General features: G+C 48.9%; 1 protein-coding gene across 2 annotated transcripts in view; it reads left to right on the top strand.

Annotated features, from left to right (window-relative positions):
* Positions 1-383: 383 nt before the first annotated feature.
* Positions 384-21,461, top strand: part of Olfml2b (olfactomedin like 2B) — a 37,054-nt gene continuing 15,976 nt past the window's right edge. For both annotated transcript variants that reach the window (XM_027417061.2, XM_027417060.2), the window contains exons 1-4: positions 384-973; positions 3,671-3,934; positions 5,535-5,642; positions 17,673-17,849. In XM_027417061.2, coding sequence (XP_027272862.1) covers positions 797-973; positions 3,671-3,934; positions 5,535-5,642; positions 17,673-17,849 — 726 coding nt within the window. In that variant the 5' untranslated portion in view covers positions 384-796. The remainder of the gene's footprint in view (positions 974-3,670; positions 3,935-5,534; positions 5,643-17,672; positions 17,850-21,461) is intronic.

Here is a 21,461-nt window from a genome sequence, read left to right as displayed (position 1 = left end):
AAGTTGCGGCAGGCACGTGGATTACCATTGGTCTTAAGTTCAAAGCTGCTCTTACTCCCGATGGAGTCCAGTCCGGCCGGAGTTTCTTCTCTGTCCAGGTTGTAGTCCAGGGACAAGTCAGGGCTCCGCGGGGACTTGGGTGTGAAGAAAACTGGAGAAAAGGCGCACGAAGTCCCGCTAGCTAGGGTCAGCATCTACAGTCCGCAGCAGGGCCAGCCGCACCCTTCCCTCACCGGCCAGCGCCCACTAGGCAGCGGTTGATCGGCGAAGAGGCGGGGTCCCCAGGCGCGGAGCCCAAATCTGTGCGCTTCCCGGTCCTCCTCCTCCGCGCCGTCACTGGCTGCATCTTTCTGCCCGGCACAATAGAGGCTCCGCCCTCCCTCCGCGCCAGCCCTGCGGCGCCCTGGGCCAGCAGCCCTCCCTTGCCTCCCGCGCAGTGGCCACTGTCCGTCCTGCACCGCGTCCTCGTGTGCTTCGAGCTTCCCGGGGCCAGCCTTCTACCTGAGCCCACCCTGCGGTGACGCCCTCCGCGAGCCGGCGCCCGCCTCCGCCCCCTCGGTCACTTCTTTCTTGAGACATCTCTGCACAGCTCTAGGCTGCTGGGGTCAGGAAGGAGATGCTCAGGGTCTCTGGGGAGCTCAGTCCCGCTCCACTCAGCCGCACCCAGCTTTAGACAGCTCTCCGAGCCGCCACTCTTCCGGACTCCAGTGAAGACGCCTTCCAGCCTGTCTTTGCTGAGACCTCCCTACCCAAGGTGGTCTCTGTAGGAACTAAGGTTCCTGTTGTCGCACCACTCATGGCCAGTCCTCTGAAATTAGTTCTCTGCTTTGCTCTGGTGGTGGCACGGGTCTGGGGGACCAGTATTCCTCCCACAGGGACAAGCGAGCCCCCTGATGTGCAAACAGTGGCACCCACGGAGGAGGATGACACTCTGCAAAACGAGGCGGACAACCAGGAGAACGTTTTATCTCAGGTAGGATGAGGAATCTCATGCCCTCCAGCCTTCTTGTCTTGGGGGATGGCAAGGACCTGAGGCTGGTCCTGGATGAAGAGTTTGTGAGCAGCTGTTTTTCTCTTTATTTTTAGCGAGAAGGGCATTTGCTTTTCGTTTATCACAATATATCGTTCGGTTTTGGACAGGCTTTCTTGTAGACCAGGCTGGCTTCCAGCTCACTGTGTAGCTGAGGCTATCCTTGAACTTATTTCTGGTCCTACTACCTCAACTTCTCAAGTGTGGAGATTCCACCACACTGGCTTTTTGTTTTGTTTTGTTAAAACATCTTAAAAGTCAGGGCACGGGTCCTCCCCTCACAACTGTGGAGTGTTTCAGCTTTCCGAGTGAGGAGACAGGAAGGGAAAGGAGGACTCCATACATTCTGGAAAGGAAAGGTGTGTGTGTGTGTGTTGGTCTACAGGTTGTGAAAAGCACCTCTTGCCTGTGAGACTGCTTGTCAGAATTGGAATGTGTAAACAGAAGAGCATGCTGGATAGGAGGCAGATGGCATAAGCCATGGGAGATGGTTTATGGCCTCAGATGAGACACTCAGGCAGAAGCACGGGGTGAAGACAGAATTGCCACATGTGTGATGCATATGAGGGACCCCAGGACAGAGAGATTTCTGTTAAGACCTAGTTCACTGGGAGCAGGGTGGAAGCATAGATCCACACAGTTCTGGCTGTTTCTTAGTGGGAGCCAAGTGCCCCACGATAGGGATGAGCGTTGCAGCATGTCTGTTTATGAATTTAACTCAGTCCGATAGCCCTCCTAGAGATGAGGAGCAGAAGCTAAAAGTGAAAGGGTGAGCCTGGCTTCTGGCAGTCTCCAGCCTAGCTCTCGGGACTGTAAGGGACACTTCTCTCACTAATGTGGTATTCGTGACCTCCACAGCTGGCACACTGGTGTGCGGTGGGCGTCACCGTGGTCCTCAGCATGAGTAATGCCAGAGAAAGGATGCTGAGAGTGTTGCCTGTACCTCCACTAGGCCCTCAATCTGGGTCTTTTCTCTCTGTAGAGAGAGCGCTGTCAGCCCTTCTTTGGGATTGATCGAATGCTTGTTTCTTCTTTTAATAATTATGCTAACATATGCCCTATGCCCACCCATAACCTCACACTGACCCTTAAATTGAAAAGACTTAAAAATCCCTCCCGCTGGGGCTCTGGAAAACTATAAACAAATGCTTGCCTGAAACCGGAGCCCCCTGAAGGGAAGGAACCCATCCAGGGTTCTCTGAGCAGGGTTGCATAGGAATCTAGGCAGTTTCCAAAAGAAGACAGGAATGATTTACTATCAGCATGGGGAGACTAGCTGCTTAAGTCACCCTGAACTACATCCACCTCCTTCCTCCACTTGGTCCAGTCTGTATTTGACAACAATCCTAAAGCAAACATTAGCTTTAGAAGAAACCCAACCGTTGCAAGGAAAACATTACATGCCTTCTTCCCACAGACAGCATCCCAAGGAACATTTCCAGGCTCCATGCCTGCCTGTTGCCATCATTAGTCAAACGAAGGAACCCCTCTGCCTGCTTAGGATAGGAGCCTTGGCTTTGGGGATATAAGGCCTATTGGAGATGAGTTGATGGGGCTTATGTGAGTTTTTCTCCCAGGGTAGGGACAGCAGAAAGCCTGGGAGGGGCATGTACCCAGAAGGAAATGTATAACGTTGTAGATGCAGCAAACACAGCTAGTTTTATTCTTCTGGTTTGGGGCTGAAGTTTTGGGTCAGTATCCAAAAGAACTCTTAGGCTACATAAGCCTTACAGATTTCTGGATCTGTTTTTTTCGTTTTGTTTTGTTTTGTTTTCTGTCTCTACCAGATCTCTTTCTGTCAATCTAATCAGTCTTTGAAAGTTCGCATCAAATACCCCTTCCTCTATGGGCGTTGGTGATGCATGCCTTTAATCCCAGCACTCGGGAGGCAGAGGCGGGCAGATCTCTTTGAGTCTGAGGCCAGCCTGGTCTACAGAGTGAGTGCCAGGATAGGCTCCAAAGCTACACAGAGAAACCCTGTCTCGAAAAACCAAAAAAAAAAAAAAAAAAAAAAGAAAGAAAGAAAGAAAGAAAGAAAGAAATGAAAAGAAAATACCCCTTCCTCCAAGGAGTCTTCCCTGGTTCCTGGGTAGAGCCTCAGCTCCCAGTACAAGTTTATCCCTGCTTTGCAGGGGCACTTAGCACTCGCTAGTCCATATGGCTTATCTACAGTGGGCTATTTGGGAACAGATTCTCTATCTAGTCCATCACTACCTCTCAGCATACTTTGCACAGACCTGAGGAGGTACTCTGTAAGTGATGACTGAACAAAAGAATGAGACGCCTGTAGTCCTCACCGTCAAAGACCAGCCTTCCGATCCCTCCTCCAACTCCGTCTCCATTTCTAATGTAAACCTGGATTTGAGCAAAGGGCTATTGAAAGAACAATGAGGATTGCTTTTGGTTTTGTTTTCTTTAAATGATAAAAAGCTAAGGCCCTCCTGAGAAATATACAGCTTTCCAAGGCCAGTGTGTCAGGCAAGTGTCTGTGTCAGCAAATTATGAGCTATGACTTGTTCACTCCATGGCTCAGGGCTAAAGTCTTTGGCTAGAGCAGGGCATTTGACAAAGCGAAATGCTGGCCTCCTCCAGGAGTGTGTTTTTGCATACCTCCAACTCAGTCTTTCTGTGTGTGTCCAGTTGCTGGGAGACTACGACAAAGTTAAGGCTGTGTCTGAGGGCTCTGACTGCCAGTGCAAGTGTGTGGTGAGACCATTGGGCCGAGATGCCTGCCAGAGGATCAACTCGGGGGCTTCCAGGAAGGAAGATGTCTACACGGTGGAAACCATCACCTCAGGCTCCTCCTGTAAATGCGCTTGTGTTGCTCCCCCATCTGCTGTCAACCCTTGTGAGGGAGACTTCAGGCTCCAGAAGCTTCGGGAGGCTGACAGCCGGGATTTGAAGGTAGGATCTGGCAAGGGAAAGTGCCTTGGGTGAGAGTGTATGTTGGGGATCCAAGAGCCTATGGAGTCATAGCTGAGCATAGAAGGCCTTCAAAGAAGGCCAGGACCGGCCACTGGAATCCTCAGTGTGGATTTGAGGCTGATCTAATAAGCGGGATATTTTTCAGCTCTGAAGCCAGAAAGAGATGGGGGACAGGGAAGCAACCCTATGCCCACCCCTCCTATGGAGCCAGCGAGGCCAGTCCTAGGAGGAGCTGCCAGGCCCATCTGGCCAGAAGAACTCAGTGTTCTCCAGGAAAATCACTCTTACAATTTACTGTCAGCCTACCATGTCCACAAAGGATGTAAAAGGCACAAAGGGGAGTGAGCCCTTTGGTCCTGGCACCACTGTTAGAGCAACTGCTCTGGTCAGGTCTTTCCCGCTCCAGGACTTGTGTTTTGTAGTGTGGGGCAATTTAGGCCTGTGTGAGCAGCCCCATGGTTGGCCAAGAGCTTCAGGGGCCATCTTCTTGTTCTTTCCCTTGCACTGTGGGGTGGTCAGACTGCCTTGTGTTCCAGTCACTGCTGCATGGTCCTCCTTCCCTTCTGTTAGCTCAGCCTCCTTGAATATAATGTGGAGGGGGATCTGGGAGCACCTAGTGAGTAGCTGGCATGATGCCCATGAAGCCTGTGCAAATGAGCAAATGAGAGGAGATCTGGTGTGCTCCTTCTATGTCCGGTATCTAACACCCACTTGCTGATGTGACTCAGGGTGGTGGCTCTACCCAGAGCTACTTTCTGAAGTCAGCACCACAGTATTATTCAGTTCTAGGGTTGGACTCTGGAGGATTTCTGGAACCACACCAGAAAAGTCATCCAAGTCCATACTACCCAGGTGTAGGATCCCCTGGGATGGGAAGAGATCTTCTAAACGTTGAGCACTTTAGTATGGAGTTCTTCACTTGGAAGCAAAGCAAGAAGATGTGTGAGGAGCAGAGATTACAAAAGTGTAGTCAGCACTCTCCCACACACAGGTCCTTGGTGGGAAGGAAGGTTCTTTTCCAGGTCTCACCTGCACTTTTGTCTGAGCTCTGCAGGCCCTGGATACTGTTGGAACCTATGTTATCAGAGGAGGTATTTGGAAAAGACAAGAAGGCTGTATGCCCTGGGGCAGGATGCCACCTCAAACATGGGCCACTGTGTTGTTTATAATCCAGGATCAGTTTAGTTTTTTGTACTGAGAAGACAGTGGGTGACTTCCAGGGCCTTTAGTCCAGGATGAAGTTAGGGTTTCAGAAGCATGCCCTCCAGGGGCTTGACTTTTGCAGCCACTGTGCTGAGTATGTATGGGTTACCTGCTAGGAAAGGAGCTTAGACCTCAGGTTTACGTTTGTGTAAGGTCATCTAATAGTATTTCTTACAGGCAGAATACATATCACAGCTGGGGCTTATCTGTGTCCTTCCCTACACAAATGTGCTTCGGAGGGCACCTTTCAAATCCTGGCTAGTAGCTTCCCTACGGAGCCCCCAACACAGAGACCTAAAAGGGAACTGCTTTTCTGGGGTTCTGTTGGCCCCAGCCCTGAACCTGAACTGACTAAACCTCTGTACTTATTTCTTAGCTTTCCACAATTATAGACATGCTGGAAGGCGCTTTCTATGGCCTGGATCTCCTAAAGCTACATTCAGTCACCACTAAACTGGTGGGGCGAGTGGACAAACTGGAAGAGGTAAGGAAGATTCCAGTCTTACTATCGCTTGTTTATTTGTTTGTTTTTTAAATCCATCCCCAAGGATATAACCCTTTAGTTCTCCTCATTCCGTCCTGCTGGAAGAAGATTATGGGCAGGTTCGGTTGACTGGCGTCTAGCTCTTGTGCCCAAAGAGTTACTGCTTCAAGCACAAATCTATTACATTAGTTTCGGGCTGTTACTCTAGAGCAGTGGTTCCCAACCTTCCTAATGCTGCCATCCTTTAATACAATTCCTCATGTTGTGGTGACCCCCCAATTATAAAATCATGCCATTGCTACTTCTTAACTGTAGTTTTGCTGCTGTTATGAATTGTAATGCAAATATCTGATAGGTGACCCCTGTGAAAGGGTTTCGTGACCCCATAGGTTGAGAACTGCTGCTCTAAGCTCTGGATTTAATAATGCAATAACCACAAACATGTCACTATTCCTCATGGAATACATAGGCTTTGGGGCGTCCTATTGTGGAGAATCCAAGGTTCCCTGCTGAGTGATCAGTAGATGTAAGAAAGGGAGGATTTCTAGTTTATGCAGAAAAAGCAGAGTCAGCAGAGTGAGTTACTCTGTCTGCAGCCACCAAGCAGCCATGCCCCCACCCCACTCATGATGTCCTGCCCACTTTGTGTGATTGTCCAGGGGACAAAAGGTACACTAATCACAATGGAACTACTTCAAAAATCATTAAATTAAAACCCAGCATCTGTGTTATGACCAAAGAGAGATGAGGGTAAACATTGCCACAATGTCGTGCTGGGAATGCTGGGCAAGGAAGATGAATCACTGCATCCATGACTAGCCAGCTCAGCACCTTCCCTTCAGTCCCCAGAGATGAGACTGTGAGATGAATCAGTTGGTAGAAGTGCTTGCTGCCTGCATCTTTATCCATGATCCACATAGGGGAAGAAGTGTACAGACTTCCCTAAGAGGGCTCTGACCTCCACACAAGTGCTGTGACACACACACACACACACACACACACACACACACACACACACACACACACAGAGAGGAGAGAGAGAGACAGAGACAGAGACAGAGACAGAGACATACAGAGAGAGACAGAGAGAGAGGAGAGAGAGAGAGAGAGAGAGAGAGAGAGAGAGAGAGAGAGAGAGAGAGACTTTCAACTGTCCTCAAAAGCCAGTCGTGGCAGCCCATGTCTTTAATCCCATCTGTTAGGAAGCAGAGGCAGAAGGATCATGGCTTCAAAGCCAGCTTGAACTACAGAGCAAAGCTTGTCTCAAAACACTATCTAAGAAAGTGTCCCCACTCCTGCCGCCCTCAGATTTAGACCCTTCCACACTGTGAAGAGTTTTCAGAATATGAACATTGTTCTGGGGACATTAGTGGCTCTAAAGTCCCTTTGGTTGCCAAGTGTGGCAAGAAGGATTCAGTCTCTGCAGCTTGAGTCTGCAGATAGAGTGAGGCAGCCACACGAACAGCATCAGCCCTCTCTACTCTTCCCACTGTCACCAAAGGGACTTCCTGGAGAGTAGGCCTGATGTTGATGGCTAGAATGATGGGACAGAATGCTCAGTGTCATCTCATTCTAAACAGAATCCGTACAAAGACAAGACCTTCTCCACACGGGTTGGTTCTGAAGGGTCACACCAGAGCCAGAAGGTGCCTCTGTTCCCGGTCCCCCAGAACTGTTCAAATGTGGGATATCCCTTTAAGAAAATGGTTAACAGTCATCTTTTATACTTTATTTGTCCTTGACAGCCACATAGTTTCCATTCTTTCTTGCAAGCACAGGGGAAGATAGTTCTGTGAGAGGATACTAGAGGCCAAGGTCAGATACCCATCCTCAGAGGAGGCCAGTGGAATGGAGTACAAAGACAAGACCAGCCCACCCTCAGCCCCCACAGCAGCAAACCTGCCTCCGGCTGAGGATAGAAGTGGGAGGAATCCGGTGCCCCAGCAGGATGGCACTTAGTCACTGAGGCTTTATCTCAATTGTCATAGTGACAAGGACATCTCTTTTCAAAACTCACATTTGGTAGCCAGCGTTGGACTTTTATAATAATGATTCTTGTATTTACACAGCATTTTACAGTTTTATTTTAAAACATTCCATATACATTTCATTTAGTGATTTGTTTCTGTGAGCTGGGCAGGATGTGAGACCTCAGGAAATTCCATGGCTTGCCTGACATCAAGAGTTAGGGCTGGGTTCTGGTTCAAGCCTTCTGGTTCTGGTCCAGGGCTCTTTCGAATCAATCTCAGAAGTTCCTTCCAGTCCTTGTTGTCTGCCATGTAGGCATCAGCTTTTCCTAACCAGAGTTTAAAAACCATAGTTTTTCCAAGGGAGTTTCTAGCAGAATTCTGGCTGTGTCCCATATGTATGCCGGTCCTAAGCCAGACAACCCTAGGCGACAGGTCACTGTGCTGACAGGAGCCTTTTGACCCACGAAATGAAGCATTGTATCTTAGACTGAGGTGGAGTCAAGACTGTGCAGGCTGTCTGTCTGGGGTATGCAGTAATTGAAAAGGCAGAATGTTGGGTAAATGGAAAAAACACTCCCTCTCTCCAGCCTGGCTCTGTAGGAGGAATTGAAGTAAAATTCTGCTTCCACTCTTTGCAGATTCTTGAATCCCAAGGGGAGTTCTTTGGAGGTCAGACAAGACCAAAGGAGGTCAGAATGGAGGGGCTGTTCTCTCAGAGTGGGGCTGTTCTCTCAGAGTAGGCCTGTTGCTTGGCAGAGCAAGTGGGCACACATGTGCACGTCTGTCTCAGGCATAGAGGAGAATGTAGGCATGGAAACCTCATTTGCAGATGAAAGAGGAAGAAAGAAAAGAGAAATGGACCCCGGTTCAGAGCCTCTTCATGCTCAGTAAATCCTCCCTGGCAGCTCTGCCTGTGGGTGGAGTTTAGTTAGGCTTTTATTTTAAATGATGGAAAAGATACATGCTTAGGAAAATGCATAGGAAACACATAGCTTGATAACTCATTGTAAGACAAATCCCTGAGAAACCACCGTCCAGCAGAAGACACAGCGATGTTGGCACACCCAGGCCTCCCAAGCTCACCCCCAGGGATGCTTAATCATCTTCCTTGTTTTCTTTCTTTCTTTCTTTTTTTCTTTCATTTTTATGTGTTTGAGTGCTTACCACATATGTCCCTGGTACCCATGGAAGTCAGAAGGGGCCATCAGATCCTCTTGAACTAGAATTACAGATAGTTGTGTGCCACCATGTGGGTGCTCGGAACTGAAACTGTCTTCTGCAAGAGCGACTAGTGCTCTTAACCACAGATCCATCTCTCCAGCCTGTTCCTCGCTTTGCTGTACAGGTTTGTTCTCTAAGGATGAGTCTGTTTTTGAACTTCAATTATATAGAATCCTACAGAGCACATGTGTGTGTTTGAGAATATAGATAGATGGATAGATAGATAGATAGATAGATAGATAGAGCTTCTATCAATCAACTTCACAATTTTAACTCTGTTGTTTTATGTCTTCTGATTCACCCATCTTTATTCCTGTGTACTATTCTACCATATGGATATAGTACAATTTATCTGTCCATTTGTTGATAATAGGCATATAAATTATTTCCAGATTCATCATCCAGAGATCCTCTGTGTGGGAACAGCCCTGCCCATGTATCCTGGCACATGCTTCTTACATTTTCTATGGTGTAGGACAAAGAATGGAGCGCCTTATTAATTATCTTAGACCAGTGATTCTCAACCTTCCTAAAAAATATTTTTTGCTACTTCATAACTGTAATTTTGCTACTGTTATAAATAGTGATGCAAATATTTGATATGCAGGGTATCTGATATGTGACCCCCCAAAGGGGTTACGAGCCACAGGTTGAGAACTGCCTTAGACTTTAAGGGGATATTGCCAAACCGTCTTCTCAAATGAGTCCAAGTTTATACTCCCCCTAAGCAGATATGAACCTTTATCAGCACTTGATAATACCAGGCTTTCTAACCTGGGGAGGGGGTATACAGTAGTGAAACTACTTTATTGAGTTCCCAAACTCTGAGCCCCCAAACACCTTCCCTATTCACCTTGGGGAGGCCTGAAACATATGAACCCTGCTTTTAGAACTAGTCTGGGAAGAAGAAACAGCCAATGACCTTCAACATGGCAGACTCAAGATGACCTCCTCTTGCCAATGGGGGGAGGGGAAGATAATTCAGAGAATATGATGGGGGAGTTGGAGCTGAAAGGAGGGTAGACATAGAGCATAGGTGCTTGGAGAGTTGAGGAGTGGGAGTTTAGGTGGGGAACCTATAGCTTCCATAGGCAACAACAAACCCTGTTAATTGCACGCAGACCTAGGTAGCACTGGTTCAACGTAGGCAAAGGTTTTCATCCTTAAGTCTAGGTGTATCATGGACACAGAGGCTTTCCAGGTTGTCTAAGACTGACAATGGATTCTAAAGGCGGCAGGATTAGAGCCTCCAGCTGTGACACCCAGTACAGTGTGTTGCTGCCTGGAACTGGCTTAGTCACAGTTAGAGAAAATGGTGGAGGGGAGATGAGTGAAAGGAGCCACTCTACTGTGGAGGTTCTAGGGATAAAATTTCCATAAAATATGCAAATCTTTGTGGAGCCCCCACCCCTGGCTGCAGGACACCTATCAATGCAGTGTGTAAGATTTGGATGTGCCTATCTGTGATTGTGTGCATTTATATGTATTTATATGCTTGTGATTGTATATCCCATGCTTGTCAAATAATATGATGTAAGCTTGTGGCATTCACCTGTAATGTCAGCCCCTAGGAGCTGGAAGCAGAAAGATCAAGAGTGTAAGGCCAGCCTGGTTGACTTGAGACACAATCCATCTCAAGTAACAGCAAGGAAACAAAACCAAATACATGCGTGCCTGTAAGCTTCCGAAGCATGATTTCTGTTGCTGAGCTGGTCCCCTCCGCTGTGTGGTTTTTCCTTTGTCCCTGTGTACGAGTGAGCACTAGAGGGACATCATGTGTCAGCTGAAGCCTTTTCTCCAGATAGGTGCCTCTGAGGAAGATTAAAAGTCTCTGATGGATTTTTGCAGGCTCAGAACTAGCGCTCTCCCTAGAATACACTGGCCTGGGCACTGATGTGGCTCTCCCCGAAATCTGAGGAGCTGTTGCTTTCTGTGTTTTTGGCTCAGAAGGCAAGACCAGAGGAGCATTCTTTTCTCAGGAGATACATATTTGCACTAACTGATAGGAAATGTCATTTTCACCTGCAGAATGCTGGCAGTGAGTTAGAGAAACTGTTGCTTTCCAAGCTTCCCTCCCATCCTACCTCCCAGGCCATCAGAACACCCCAAGTGTTCTCTCTCCTGATCAAAGTGGCCTCTTCAGAAGGGCTCTGTAGTCACTTCACCCTTGTGGCTTCCTCAAGCACAAGGTTCAGCCTATCTCCTGCAGTACACACTGAACAGGCAGAGGGTTGGGGGATAATGTTTCCAATATACATTTCAGCTTTGCTTAATTCAATTTACATCTTAATAGGAGTTCAAGCCATTTCACCTCTCCTGGGGTTATCTATGCTTCAAATCTCATTTGCCACTGTGGAATTCGAGCTTTACTTCTTCGCTAAAGGTATAGGAATCAGCCTTTCAACCACTGGCTTAGGAACAGCTCATCACTGCCAGGATATGAGGGAGCATGCGGCTTGGCTTTGGGGGGAGGGTAGGGTGGGTAAGTGTCTGAGGGTTCATCTAACATAGAAACTCATCCCCAGGAACCCAGAATTTATCTGAGTCCCCTTCCAAGCCTGGGACCTCCAGAGGGCAGCTGGCTAGGGATCTCTTGAGGGCAGCTGGGTAGTAGTGCTCTTTGTTTGCTAGGCCTGGCTCAGTAGCACCTGACACATACAAGATGCTCAACAGCTGTTTAGTTGGGGAGGGATTTAGAGCAGCAGCCAGTGGCTCCCGCCCCCAGGTCCACCTGCTCCACCAGCTGTAGGCAGAGGGGCTGGGCCACGGCCATCAGGAGCACCGGCTGGTCACAGCTGCTCTTCCGACTCTAGATCTCTTACTAGGAGCTGGGGGACAGCTGTCAGCTGGTGTGGTTGTCCCTAGCCATCTGATCCGAGTTGTGTCCCCTAGGGCTCAGAGGGGGAGGGGACAGCCAGGACAAACCAACAGGAACCACTATCTCTCCCACTATTGATTCCTTCCTCCCAACGCATGTACACTATACTGCTGCAAGACCACTTCGAGCTTGCTGTCAGCACCCGAGCCTGGTGCACGCCACGTCATGCCTTCCAGGTAGCCTGCTGCATGAGTTGGGATCAAGGTTTGGCCTACATGCAGTCTGTCTAATGTATCTCAGGACTCTTTTTCTCCTCCCTGCCTCAGCCATACCAACCACAGTCTTCTTTCCTTCCACACCGGTTTGTCTGCTACTATGACAAGGGCCATTCTACTGCAGTGTCACCTATCTGTCCAGCCCTGTTTGCCCCCCAGGAATTCTGTCACATACAACCCCTTCTCTGTTCTCTGTAACAAGCCTGGGTGTGGTAGATGCCTTCATTCTTTCTCAAGGGGCCTGGAAAGGTTTCATCTGTGGCATGGTTTTAAAACCAGGCTGTGACCTCCAGAGCCTTTCTCCAGGCACACTCTCTTGGTTCTGGTTAGAAAAGCAAGGCCACAGGGAGCTTCCAGAGCTCTGCCACCTTTCTCCCTCACCCTAGTAGTTTTGTCATAAGTAAGGCATCGTACCTTTCGATTCTACCTACCATGTCCACCCTTGTCCAATAGCTATGAAAGTTCAGGGCAGAGTCTGCACCCAGAGGGTACCCTTTCCAATGCCCACCCTACCAGCGTGCACATTTGAGTGTACTGGCTTCCACATCATGCCAAAGTGTATGCTGAGCAGTGTGCTGTTGAATGTCCAGTGCTGACCCCAGTTCCACCTATGTGTTGTTTCTACATCTGCCCAGCACATGTGCTCCCTTCACTCTGGTTTCTGTACCTCCAGCTACAGTTAGCACTGAACCCTTTCCCCATCTGACCACATGGGCTTGCTCTCAGCTGACAGCCTGCTGTGCCCAACTGCATGTCTCTCTAGCACGTGGCACTTCTTCAGTGAACACTCCCTAGCTCTGCCTAGTTTAAGGACTCATAGCCAAACTTCCAGATCTTTAATTGTGTTCAGCCTTCTGTTCCAGTCCTCTGGGATGCCTGCTCTTTCACTTTTCCTCCCCACCCTCTACTTCATGGCGCCGGGATCCCTGGCAAGGACCATGTAGTATGCTGGCTTAAGCTGGGTAGACACCCTTCTCGTTGTCTTCAGTGCATTCTCCATGAGCCACGTTGTAAGCATCGTAAATGTCATGGTTGCAGCTGTCCCAGAGGGCAAGAGCTCGAGGAATGAGGTCATGGAGTTCACCCATTTGACAGGGTAGGATCCTAAGACCCTGAGTGGTTGAATGCCATTCCCCACACCTCCAAGAAGTGCCCCCACAAAAGGCCCTTGATATGAAAAAGCCAGAGCCTCAGGGAGGCCCAGCAACCTTTCATGGGAGGTGGCTGAGTGGAGGTAGCCACAAAGGAGCAGCTGCTGTTGCTGCCACCCTGGGGATATCAGCTGGCTAAGCCCAACAGGCTGATGGGGTGATGCCACCTCCAGCCTAGTGTTTATTCAGGCGGCCAACATGCTTTGCTGTTCCCATGAGGGTAATAAACTATATAGCCCCTCTGGGTTTTCAGAGCTGGCCTGCCCCAAACCCTCCTCTGTGGAAATCCAAACTAACAGCCTTGCTGAAATCAGAAAGGGAATTGGAGACTATAAATCAATCAATGGGCAGGAACCCCTGGGGCCCAGTGGGCAGGAGGCAGAGTTGCACCTGTGGGCTGCTGTGACCTCCCAGTGTGTTGCAATGAAGCTCATGCTTGGAGTGCTCAAGAATCAGAGGGCAGCCTTTTACACAACAGAGGCACGAAAGCCCGAGTGCCCCACCATCCTGAGCACTCCAAGATATCAGCACTTTGGGTGGAGTCCTGGGGCCCTTGTTGGGTAGTGGGTCTAAACACAACTCATCCCCCTTGGAGTGCTGCTTCTGCCCTTGGTGAGGGGTCAGTACTGGCCTTGGTAGGGTCACGTTGATTTAGCTTCCCACAATTCTCTTCTCTGGTTGGCGTTTTCTCATTTCTCTGTTGCTTACTTCCTTATGAGAGGTGACCGTCCTCGTTATCTTGCTCCTCAGCATCCATGAGCTAACAGAGAAGTTGCACAGCTGGCCATGGTACTGCCGGGCTTTTTTCTCTGTCTCAGAATAAGAAACCATGGAAACAACCGCTGCTCTGTGCTGGTTCAAAGGGATGCCAGAGACTAGGAACCTTTCTGTTCTCTCCCAGGAAGACCTTGACTGTCACAAACAGCTTCTTTCCTGCTTCTGGTTACTAGCTATCTCCTGTGTGGACTCAGCACACCTGGAGATTTGGGGGAAATGCAGGTTCTGATCCAGCAGATCTGAAAAGGCCTGGGAATTGGCATTTCTGACAAGTTCCTGGCCTCTTGCTCACACTTTTGAGTCGTAAGAATCTGTGCAAGTCCAGCATCCCGAGTTGCTCTGCAGATACATGATCTTTCGTGCATCTGAAAGTGAACTACAAAGATGCTCTGGCATCTCTAAGTGCTGAGGGCTGGCTGGACTGGCTGGGCACCCTCAGTGGTCCAGTAGCAAAGTCCAGGGTACTGGCTGGTGAGTCAGCTCTGCCAACTTAAGATTTTATTGTTTACTGTGTGTGTGAGAGTGATATGTGTATTATGCCATTGCACGCAGGCAGAGGACAGCTTTGTGGAGTTGGTTCTCTCCTTCCAACTCTATGTGGGTTCTGGGAATTGAATTTAGGTCTCTAGGCTTTTGAAGAAAAAAACCTTTCCCCTCAGAGCCACCTTACTAACCCTCTACCAGTTTTTAAAAATTGACATTTAGGGGCTGGAGAGATGGCTCAGAGGTTAAGAGCACTGACTGCTCTTCCAGGGGTCCTGAGTTCAATTCCCAGCAACCACATGGTGGCTCACAACCATCCGTTATGAGACCAGGTGCCCTCTTCTGGTGTGCAGATATACGTGGAAGCAGAATGTCGTGTACATAATAAAATCTTTTTAAAAAATTGACATTTAGTAAATTACACACTTACTGTGGGCCTCGGCCCTTTCTCTGTAATATGAAAGATTAGGCCTGAGTGTTGGGGTCCGTTCCAATGACAATGCTATGAACAATAACTGCCTAGTATATTCCCTATGCAGTCAGATCTATCAATCCATTCAGTCCCCATAACCATGCACAGGGGAGGTGCTAGTACTGTCAGCATTTCACTAACAGGAAATGGACGTGGAGGGAGTTTAAATAATTTGCCTGAGATCACAGAGCTAGGAATAGCAGCAGTGAGGTAAAAGCTGGAACCCTCTTCCATCATCTCTGACTTTAACCATCGCACCCCTGAAACCCTGTCAGGAAAGGCCACACCCCCTCATTCTTGGGGAGTTCTCCAAACAAGACCCCTTTCTCATGGACTGTAGCTCTCAACTAATTCTGTGCAATTTAGAGAATCTGGCTTGGGCTAAGCTGCAGAGAACACAATGAGCTCTTCAAGATCTCAAGATGAAATAAATACCTTTGAGTGCTGAGCTGACCATTGTGGAGTCTGGAAAGTTTAACAAGAGTCTCCTGGGCTCCCCTGGGCCACCCTCACAGGAGCCCTGGAGCCACAGTGTCTGGGTGTCACCATCTTCTTGGATATATGAACATCACCTTGGCTGTGAGCCACCCAGACTCCCTTCTAGGACATTAGTAGAAGCAGTACTGGGCTGCAGGGCTGTGCTTTTGGAAACTGATGTCGGAGTTTCTGTCCCACCTGGTCCCGCAGCCGTTTAGCCCCAAATGAACACACAGAGGCTTATATAGTTATAAAATGTTTGGCCAGTGGCTCAGGCTTCTTACTGGCTAGCTCTCTCTTAATTATTAACCCATTTCTATTAATCTATGTATTGCCTCGAGGCTGTGGCTTCCCTGTAACCCTGCAAGTTACTCCTTCGGCAGCTACATGGCTTCTCTTTGGAGGGCTCTCTCTGCCCTCCCCCCTCCCCCCATTCTCCTTGTCTGGTAGCCCCGGCAATACTTCCTGCCTGGCTACTAGACAATCAGTGTTTTACCCACCAACCAATAGGAAAAACATGTATACAGAAGGACATTCCCCCATCAGGAAACCTCTAAGCTTTTGCACTTCTGTCTGGTAAAATGTGGAGAGCAAATACATCTTCTCTTTTGCTTGGTTGCTTCCTCTACCAGCCTCATCAACTTAAAAACCAGGTCCCAAAAGTGAACACATCTAATTTTAATTGATTTTGTGTGCATGTGGTACTGGGAATTGAACCAAGGACCGCACTCATGCTTGGCAAGTATTCTACTACGGGGTACATCCTCAGCTCTTTTTATGTCTTTTATTTTGACAGTAAGTTGCCAAGGATGGTCTTGAGCCCACTCTGGATCCCAGGCTTGCCTTGAGTTTGCTCTGGATCCCAGGCTGGCCTGAGCTTGCAGTCTTTGTTTCAGCCTTCTGTGTAACTGGGTCTATAGGCCTGAGCTACCAGCCCTGGTTACATAGACTATTTTATTTTGTTTATTTTCAGAGCTGAGGATGGAACCTGAGGCCTTATGAAAGATAGACAAGGTTTTACTACTGCGTTGCATCCCCAACCCTACCTGTAAAGAACCTTTTGTTTATTTATTTGTGTATGGTGGGGGCATGCACAGGGGCACACACTCCCACACATGTGCATATGTCACAGCATGTGTGTGAAGGTTGGAGGACAACTCGCAGTAGTTGGTTCTCTTCTTCCACCATGTCTAGGCGTTGAACTCAAGTCATCACCCTTGGTGGCAAGCCCCTTTCTTGCTGAGCTATGTTGCTAGCTCCACACATAAGACATTTTAAAGGGTTTCCTTTTATTGTGTGTGTCTGTGTGTGGTTATGTGCTAATGAGTGCAGGTATCTACAGAGGCTGCAGGTGTCAGGTCTCTGTGGAGTTTTAGTTACAGGGGCTTGTGAGCTTCCTGATGTGGGTGTCTGGAACTGAACTTGGGTCCTCTGCAAAAGCCCACATAGAACATTTAGAGACCCATGGAAGCCTAAGTATAGGACCATAGTTGGACAGTGTTGGATCTCCATGAAGTCACTTTCACTAAAATTAACTACTGGGCAGAGGGGATCGCTAAGCTCTATGATTCAGGTTCCAATTGCACCCACCTTCTGCCGGTAGCCTCTCCACTCCACCCTCCTCCTGCTTGACTGTTCTGACTGCCATGTCCATCATGTGAAGACCCTTCAGCAGTGTCTCTCTCCGGTGACAGCAGCTCCCTCCCTGAGACAAGAACTCCAGGGGCATTGGGAGCCTGACTCAGACACTCAGAAGACGGCGGTGCCAGCTGACCGAGATGCGGCTTTGGCCCTTTCTGGTGTGAACCAGGGTTACAGCCTGGCAACTGCCAACTTGGGGTCATTTCAGGCAGCTGTTCTCATGCACGGGTAGGGAAAATTGAAGTCAGCCTATCCACTTTCTATGTGAGTGACCCAAAAGTGTGGTGATGAATGGTTTGTGCTCATAGGAAAGCAGTTAGTGCACTCTTTTTCTGACCAACTCTTCTAAAATCACCTCAATACACTTCCTTCATTCATCGAATGACTGATTCACTTGTGCAAGCGAATGAAATCATTGGCACCATTCTTCATCTCATGGTAAGAACACTGTATATAACCAAAAAAGAGCCAGCCCAGTGCCCTGGCCATGGCAGTGCTATTAGTACGGAAGCTAAGGCAGTCTGGGTATTTCTAGCAGTGGGGTGTCTCAGAGCTGGAAACACTCATGGGTGCCTGTCACAGGGAGCCACACTCTGAGCCATCCCATGGATCTCTGTGCTTTGAACTATCTCCACGTCTGCCGTCTCCATGCTCCAAGCCGTCCCCACGTCTGGCACATCTCATGGTTGCCAGCTGCCGGTTGTCTGCCTTTAAACCATTTTAATTCAAAACTCTTTCTTCTCAGGAAGTTTCTAAAAACCTCACCAAGGAAAACGAGCAAATCAAAGAAGATGTACAAGAAATTCGAACTGAGATGAGTAAGCGAGGCAAAGAGAACTGCTCTGATACCATCCTAGACAGCATGCCTGACATCCGCTCCGCCCTGCAGAGGGACGCAGCAGCAGCCTACGCCCACCCCGAGGTACAGCCCCTCATCCCCAGGGCACCTCCTCAGCCAGGAAGTGTGAGATCAGCTTCGGGATGAGCTCTTCCGGGGTTAGCCTTTCCACAGCCAGGGCCTCTCTGATCAGTTCCATAGGTGTGACGAGCAGGGCCTGGCCCAGCTTCACTCAACGCTGACAGCCAGGGAAGTTCAGTGAGTAAGGGTGGAAGTTGGTCCTCAAATCGGGGTCTTCTGAGCCTTGGCATCATTCTCACAAAGTCCCATCCTGCTTTTGTGAGCATCCCTTGCAGGACATGTATGCTCTCTTACCTGGGTTTGCACCATCCAGGTTTGCACCTGTCCTGGCATCATTACTGCTACCACAGTTTCTCCTCTCGGGAATGTCTCAGCTTGGAGACAATAAATGATGCCCTCCTCCTGCTTATAAGGGACTTGTTAGGTCACTACACTCTAGCATCACTGAAGTCCTGGAAAGCAGGCCAGACACGGGTCAGTCCTCCATCTTACAGATGGACATAGACCCTGGATCAGTTGGAAAGTAATGGCAGAGTGTTTTAAACTCTGTCCCTTCCACTGCCAGTCACCCTAGGGTTTGAAGAAGCAAAACAGAAGTGGAAAGGGTTAGGGCACTGATGACATAACTTCTCCCACTAGGCCCCATGTCTTAAAGCCTGTGCCACCTCACAACACCATGGGCTAGAGACCAAGCCTTTAATGCATGAGCCTTTTGGGGAGACTTAAAATCTGAACTATAGCAGGCCACATTGTTTTGTGGGACCCTGTTGCCTGGGTCATTGTGAATTAGAATAAAAAGGAAGGGAGGTTGTATATGTGAGCTCAAAACTTTTCGTTTGGTTGTTTGTTTGTTGTCATGTCTCCTGGGCTAGCCTCAAACTTGCTGTGTAAGCAAAGATGGCCTTGAATTCCTAATTCTCCTGCCTCCACCTCCCAGATGCTTAGGTTACGGGTGTGTACCACCATGTCTGCTCTATGAAGTGCTAGGGATTGAACTCAGGACTTGTGCAAGATAAGCATTCTTCATAGCAAACTACATTCCCAGGTCACAGGGTCAGGGCTCTTAGGTAAAGAAACTCATTGTAGTGGGGCCAAGCAGGCATACCTGGTGAGTTTGGGCACTTTGGGGCACATGTGTTCTGAAGGCAAGATAGGAGATGAGGACTTTGAGGCTACAGGCACTGAAAAAGTATGGTGTGTGGACTTCCCCAATCTATAAATCAAAAGCAATTCTATACTATAAAATGAGGAAGGGTACTAATTATCTGGCTTTTGATGGTTTTGAAACATTATATTTCTTCAAAAATATTTTTTTTCTCATTTTTGAGTGTCCCTTACATGTTGGCCTCTAAACATGTGTTTAGTCTGCCTAGTGGGTCGCCCCTGAGGGAATCCAAGATCATAACCTCAAAGCCAGAAGGTTTGGGGACCAGAAAGAGACTTGAAGGCACCTGCTCCCCACACTCGGGCCCTGTGCCCCTCATCTCAGCCCCATCCCCACAGCCAGGACTCCTTGCATTCTGCTTCCAGCTTCCCAGTCAGCCAGCTAAGTTGGAGAATTTTGTCTGTCGTCTTGATGACACATTCTGTGGTATGTTCAGAAACCCAGCTCAGATTTCCTGAGGGCAAACTGCAAACCAAATCAAACACATCAAACTCTTTTTCTCCTTGCTCAGCAAAGTCCCCAACCATCCCCGAGCCCCACGGTGCCTGGTGCTGAAGTTAGCACAACCCACCTAGCCAGGCTGGTAGTGCAGAGGGACATGTAGGAGGCCCACGGGTAGGCTCATTGACCCCCTGCGTATGCAGCCCTGTGTCTTTGGTAAGCACCATGCTGCAGCAGGGGAGATGGTTTGGCTGTTTATTTTTGGTTTTTGCAGATGATGTCAGACAGTTCTTGGAATGACAAGTGATTATTTGTATGGTGGTCTTCCAACATGGCCCTGGTCTGGAAGGTTGGCAGAGGGGCTCGGAGGCTAGGTTGAGTGGCAGAGTGGGAGTGGGAACACTGGGTGCCAGGAGGTGAAGTCATTTGGCAGACTCCTGGATGAACAGAGAGAGGCAATCAAAGCATGGTGGGGGCAGCTGCCACCCAGTTCAACTCGTCGCCAGAGAATCCAAGGAAATTATATGTTGTCTGGCAAAGACTGTCCACCGTCTTGCTCCATATCCTTGGCTGGGATGAAGAACTGCAGTCCCTGCCCTTTCCTGAGAGCCTGGAACTAAAGTCAGTTCCTGGGGTTTGCCACAAAGAAATGACAACAGGCTTCCGTAACATAGAGGGAAACCATGGCCAGCAATTAGATACCCCTGGGCATTTGAGGTGGGGGCTGTGGCAGGGGCCTCTGGTCAGCCTCACAGGCAGCTCTTTCCACTGGGAAATGAAACGTCTTCCACATCTGCTGGGCAGTTGCCAGACCACAGCCCTGAGGACATGGGGATGTGGGCCACTTTTTAGATGGCAAACAAGTAGTCTTGAGGTTACAACCACTGTGGCTTAATGTAAGGAAGAACACAGGCCTGGGAAGTAACAGCAGGGCTTACCTGATGACTGTGTGACTTCATTTGTATCCTTCTGGACCACTTCACTGAGTGATTTTTTTTCAACTTTGTTACTAAATGTCTGTTTCCTCCTCCAAGAAATGTTGGTACATTACCTTACTCCATGTTTGTGACGATTAATATATAGTGGATTGACCATAACAGGCACTCACTAAAGTGGCATGAACAACAAGCAGGCATCCTTATACCTCTGTTAGAAGTTACCTCACAAGAGCAGAGTCTTGCGGGAGGCCCAGGGAGCTGGCATGGAGGATGGAAGGTGCCCCGGGCACAGTTGGCATGCTAGCACGCTTTGTGCTGTCCTGGATGGTTCTTTGACCCCAGTGAAGGGAGACTGGCAAGGATGTGTACACATCCTTCCAGCTTCCCGTCACCACTACGCGCCAGAGAGACACACATATTTAGGGACTGCCGTATCTGTTACACTGTCTGATAAAACTCTCGTCATGGAAAACAGGCATAGACAGGAAATGTAGTAGGAAGGGGGCGTGCCAAGTTTTCTCCAGGCTGGATTTTAAAGGTCAGAACAAAAGCCTGGTTTGCCTCCTCTGTGCACAGTGAGGGGGTGTCGTCATGATGGCTGGACCTCAATAACTAAGATGGAGTGGATGAAGCCCTGCCATTCAGGACATGGCCCTGGCCTGGGTCTTGTTTCTATTAGGGCCTTCCTCCCAAGTAGATCTCCCCAAGACCTGAAAGTTCAGGGCTTAAGGAACTGTACTCCTCTCCTCTGATCAAAGTGGTAACTGATGGCATAGGTGACCATAGGAGGCTGCCTCTTTACTTAGCCACTGAAGTCCTTGTGAGAGCAGGGCTGTCCACATGTTCCCACACTCAGGGGTGACTGTTCCCAAGAGCTGGAGTCACCTGCAAGGCAGCCCTGACTTTGAGTCCAGCCAGCACAAATCTCGAACCCATAGTTCTTTGCTTGCCAAGTGAGTGATTGTTCTGCACAGGGAGGCTATAGCGATCCTGTCACACAGGGGACCCAGGAGGCCAGTGTGTGGCAATAGCTCTCTGAAGAGCAAGCGCTATTAAGGTGACATTCTCAGT

This window comes from Cricetulus griseus, chromosome 5 (assembly GCF_003668045.3).
Source record: "Cricetulus griseus strain 17A/GY chromosome 5, alternate assembly CriGri-PICRH-1.0, whole genome shotgun sequence".
In the NCBI taxonomy this organism is placed as follows: domain Eukaryota; kingdom Metazoa; phylum Chordata; class Mammalia; order Rodentia; family Cricetidae; genus Cricetulus; species Cricetulus griseus.
The sequence above is the reverse complement of the archived record's forward strand: the minus strand, read 5'-3'. Positions and strand labels throughout refer to the sequence as shown.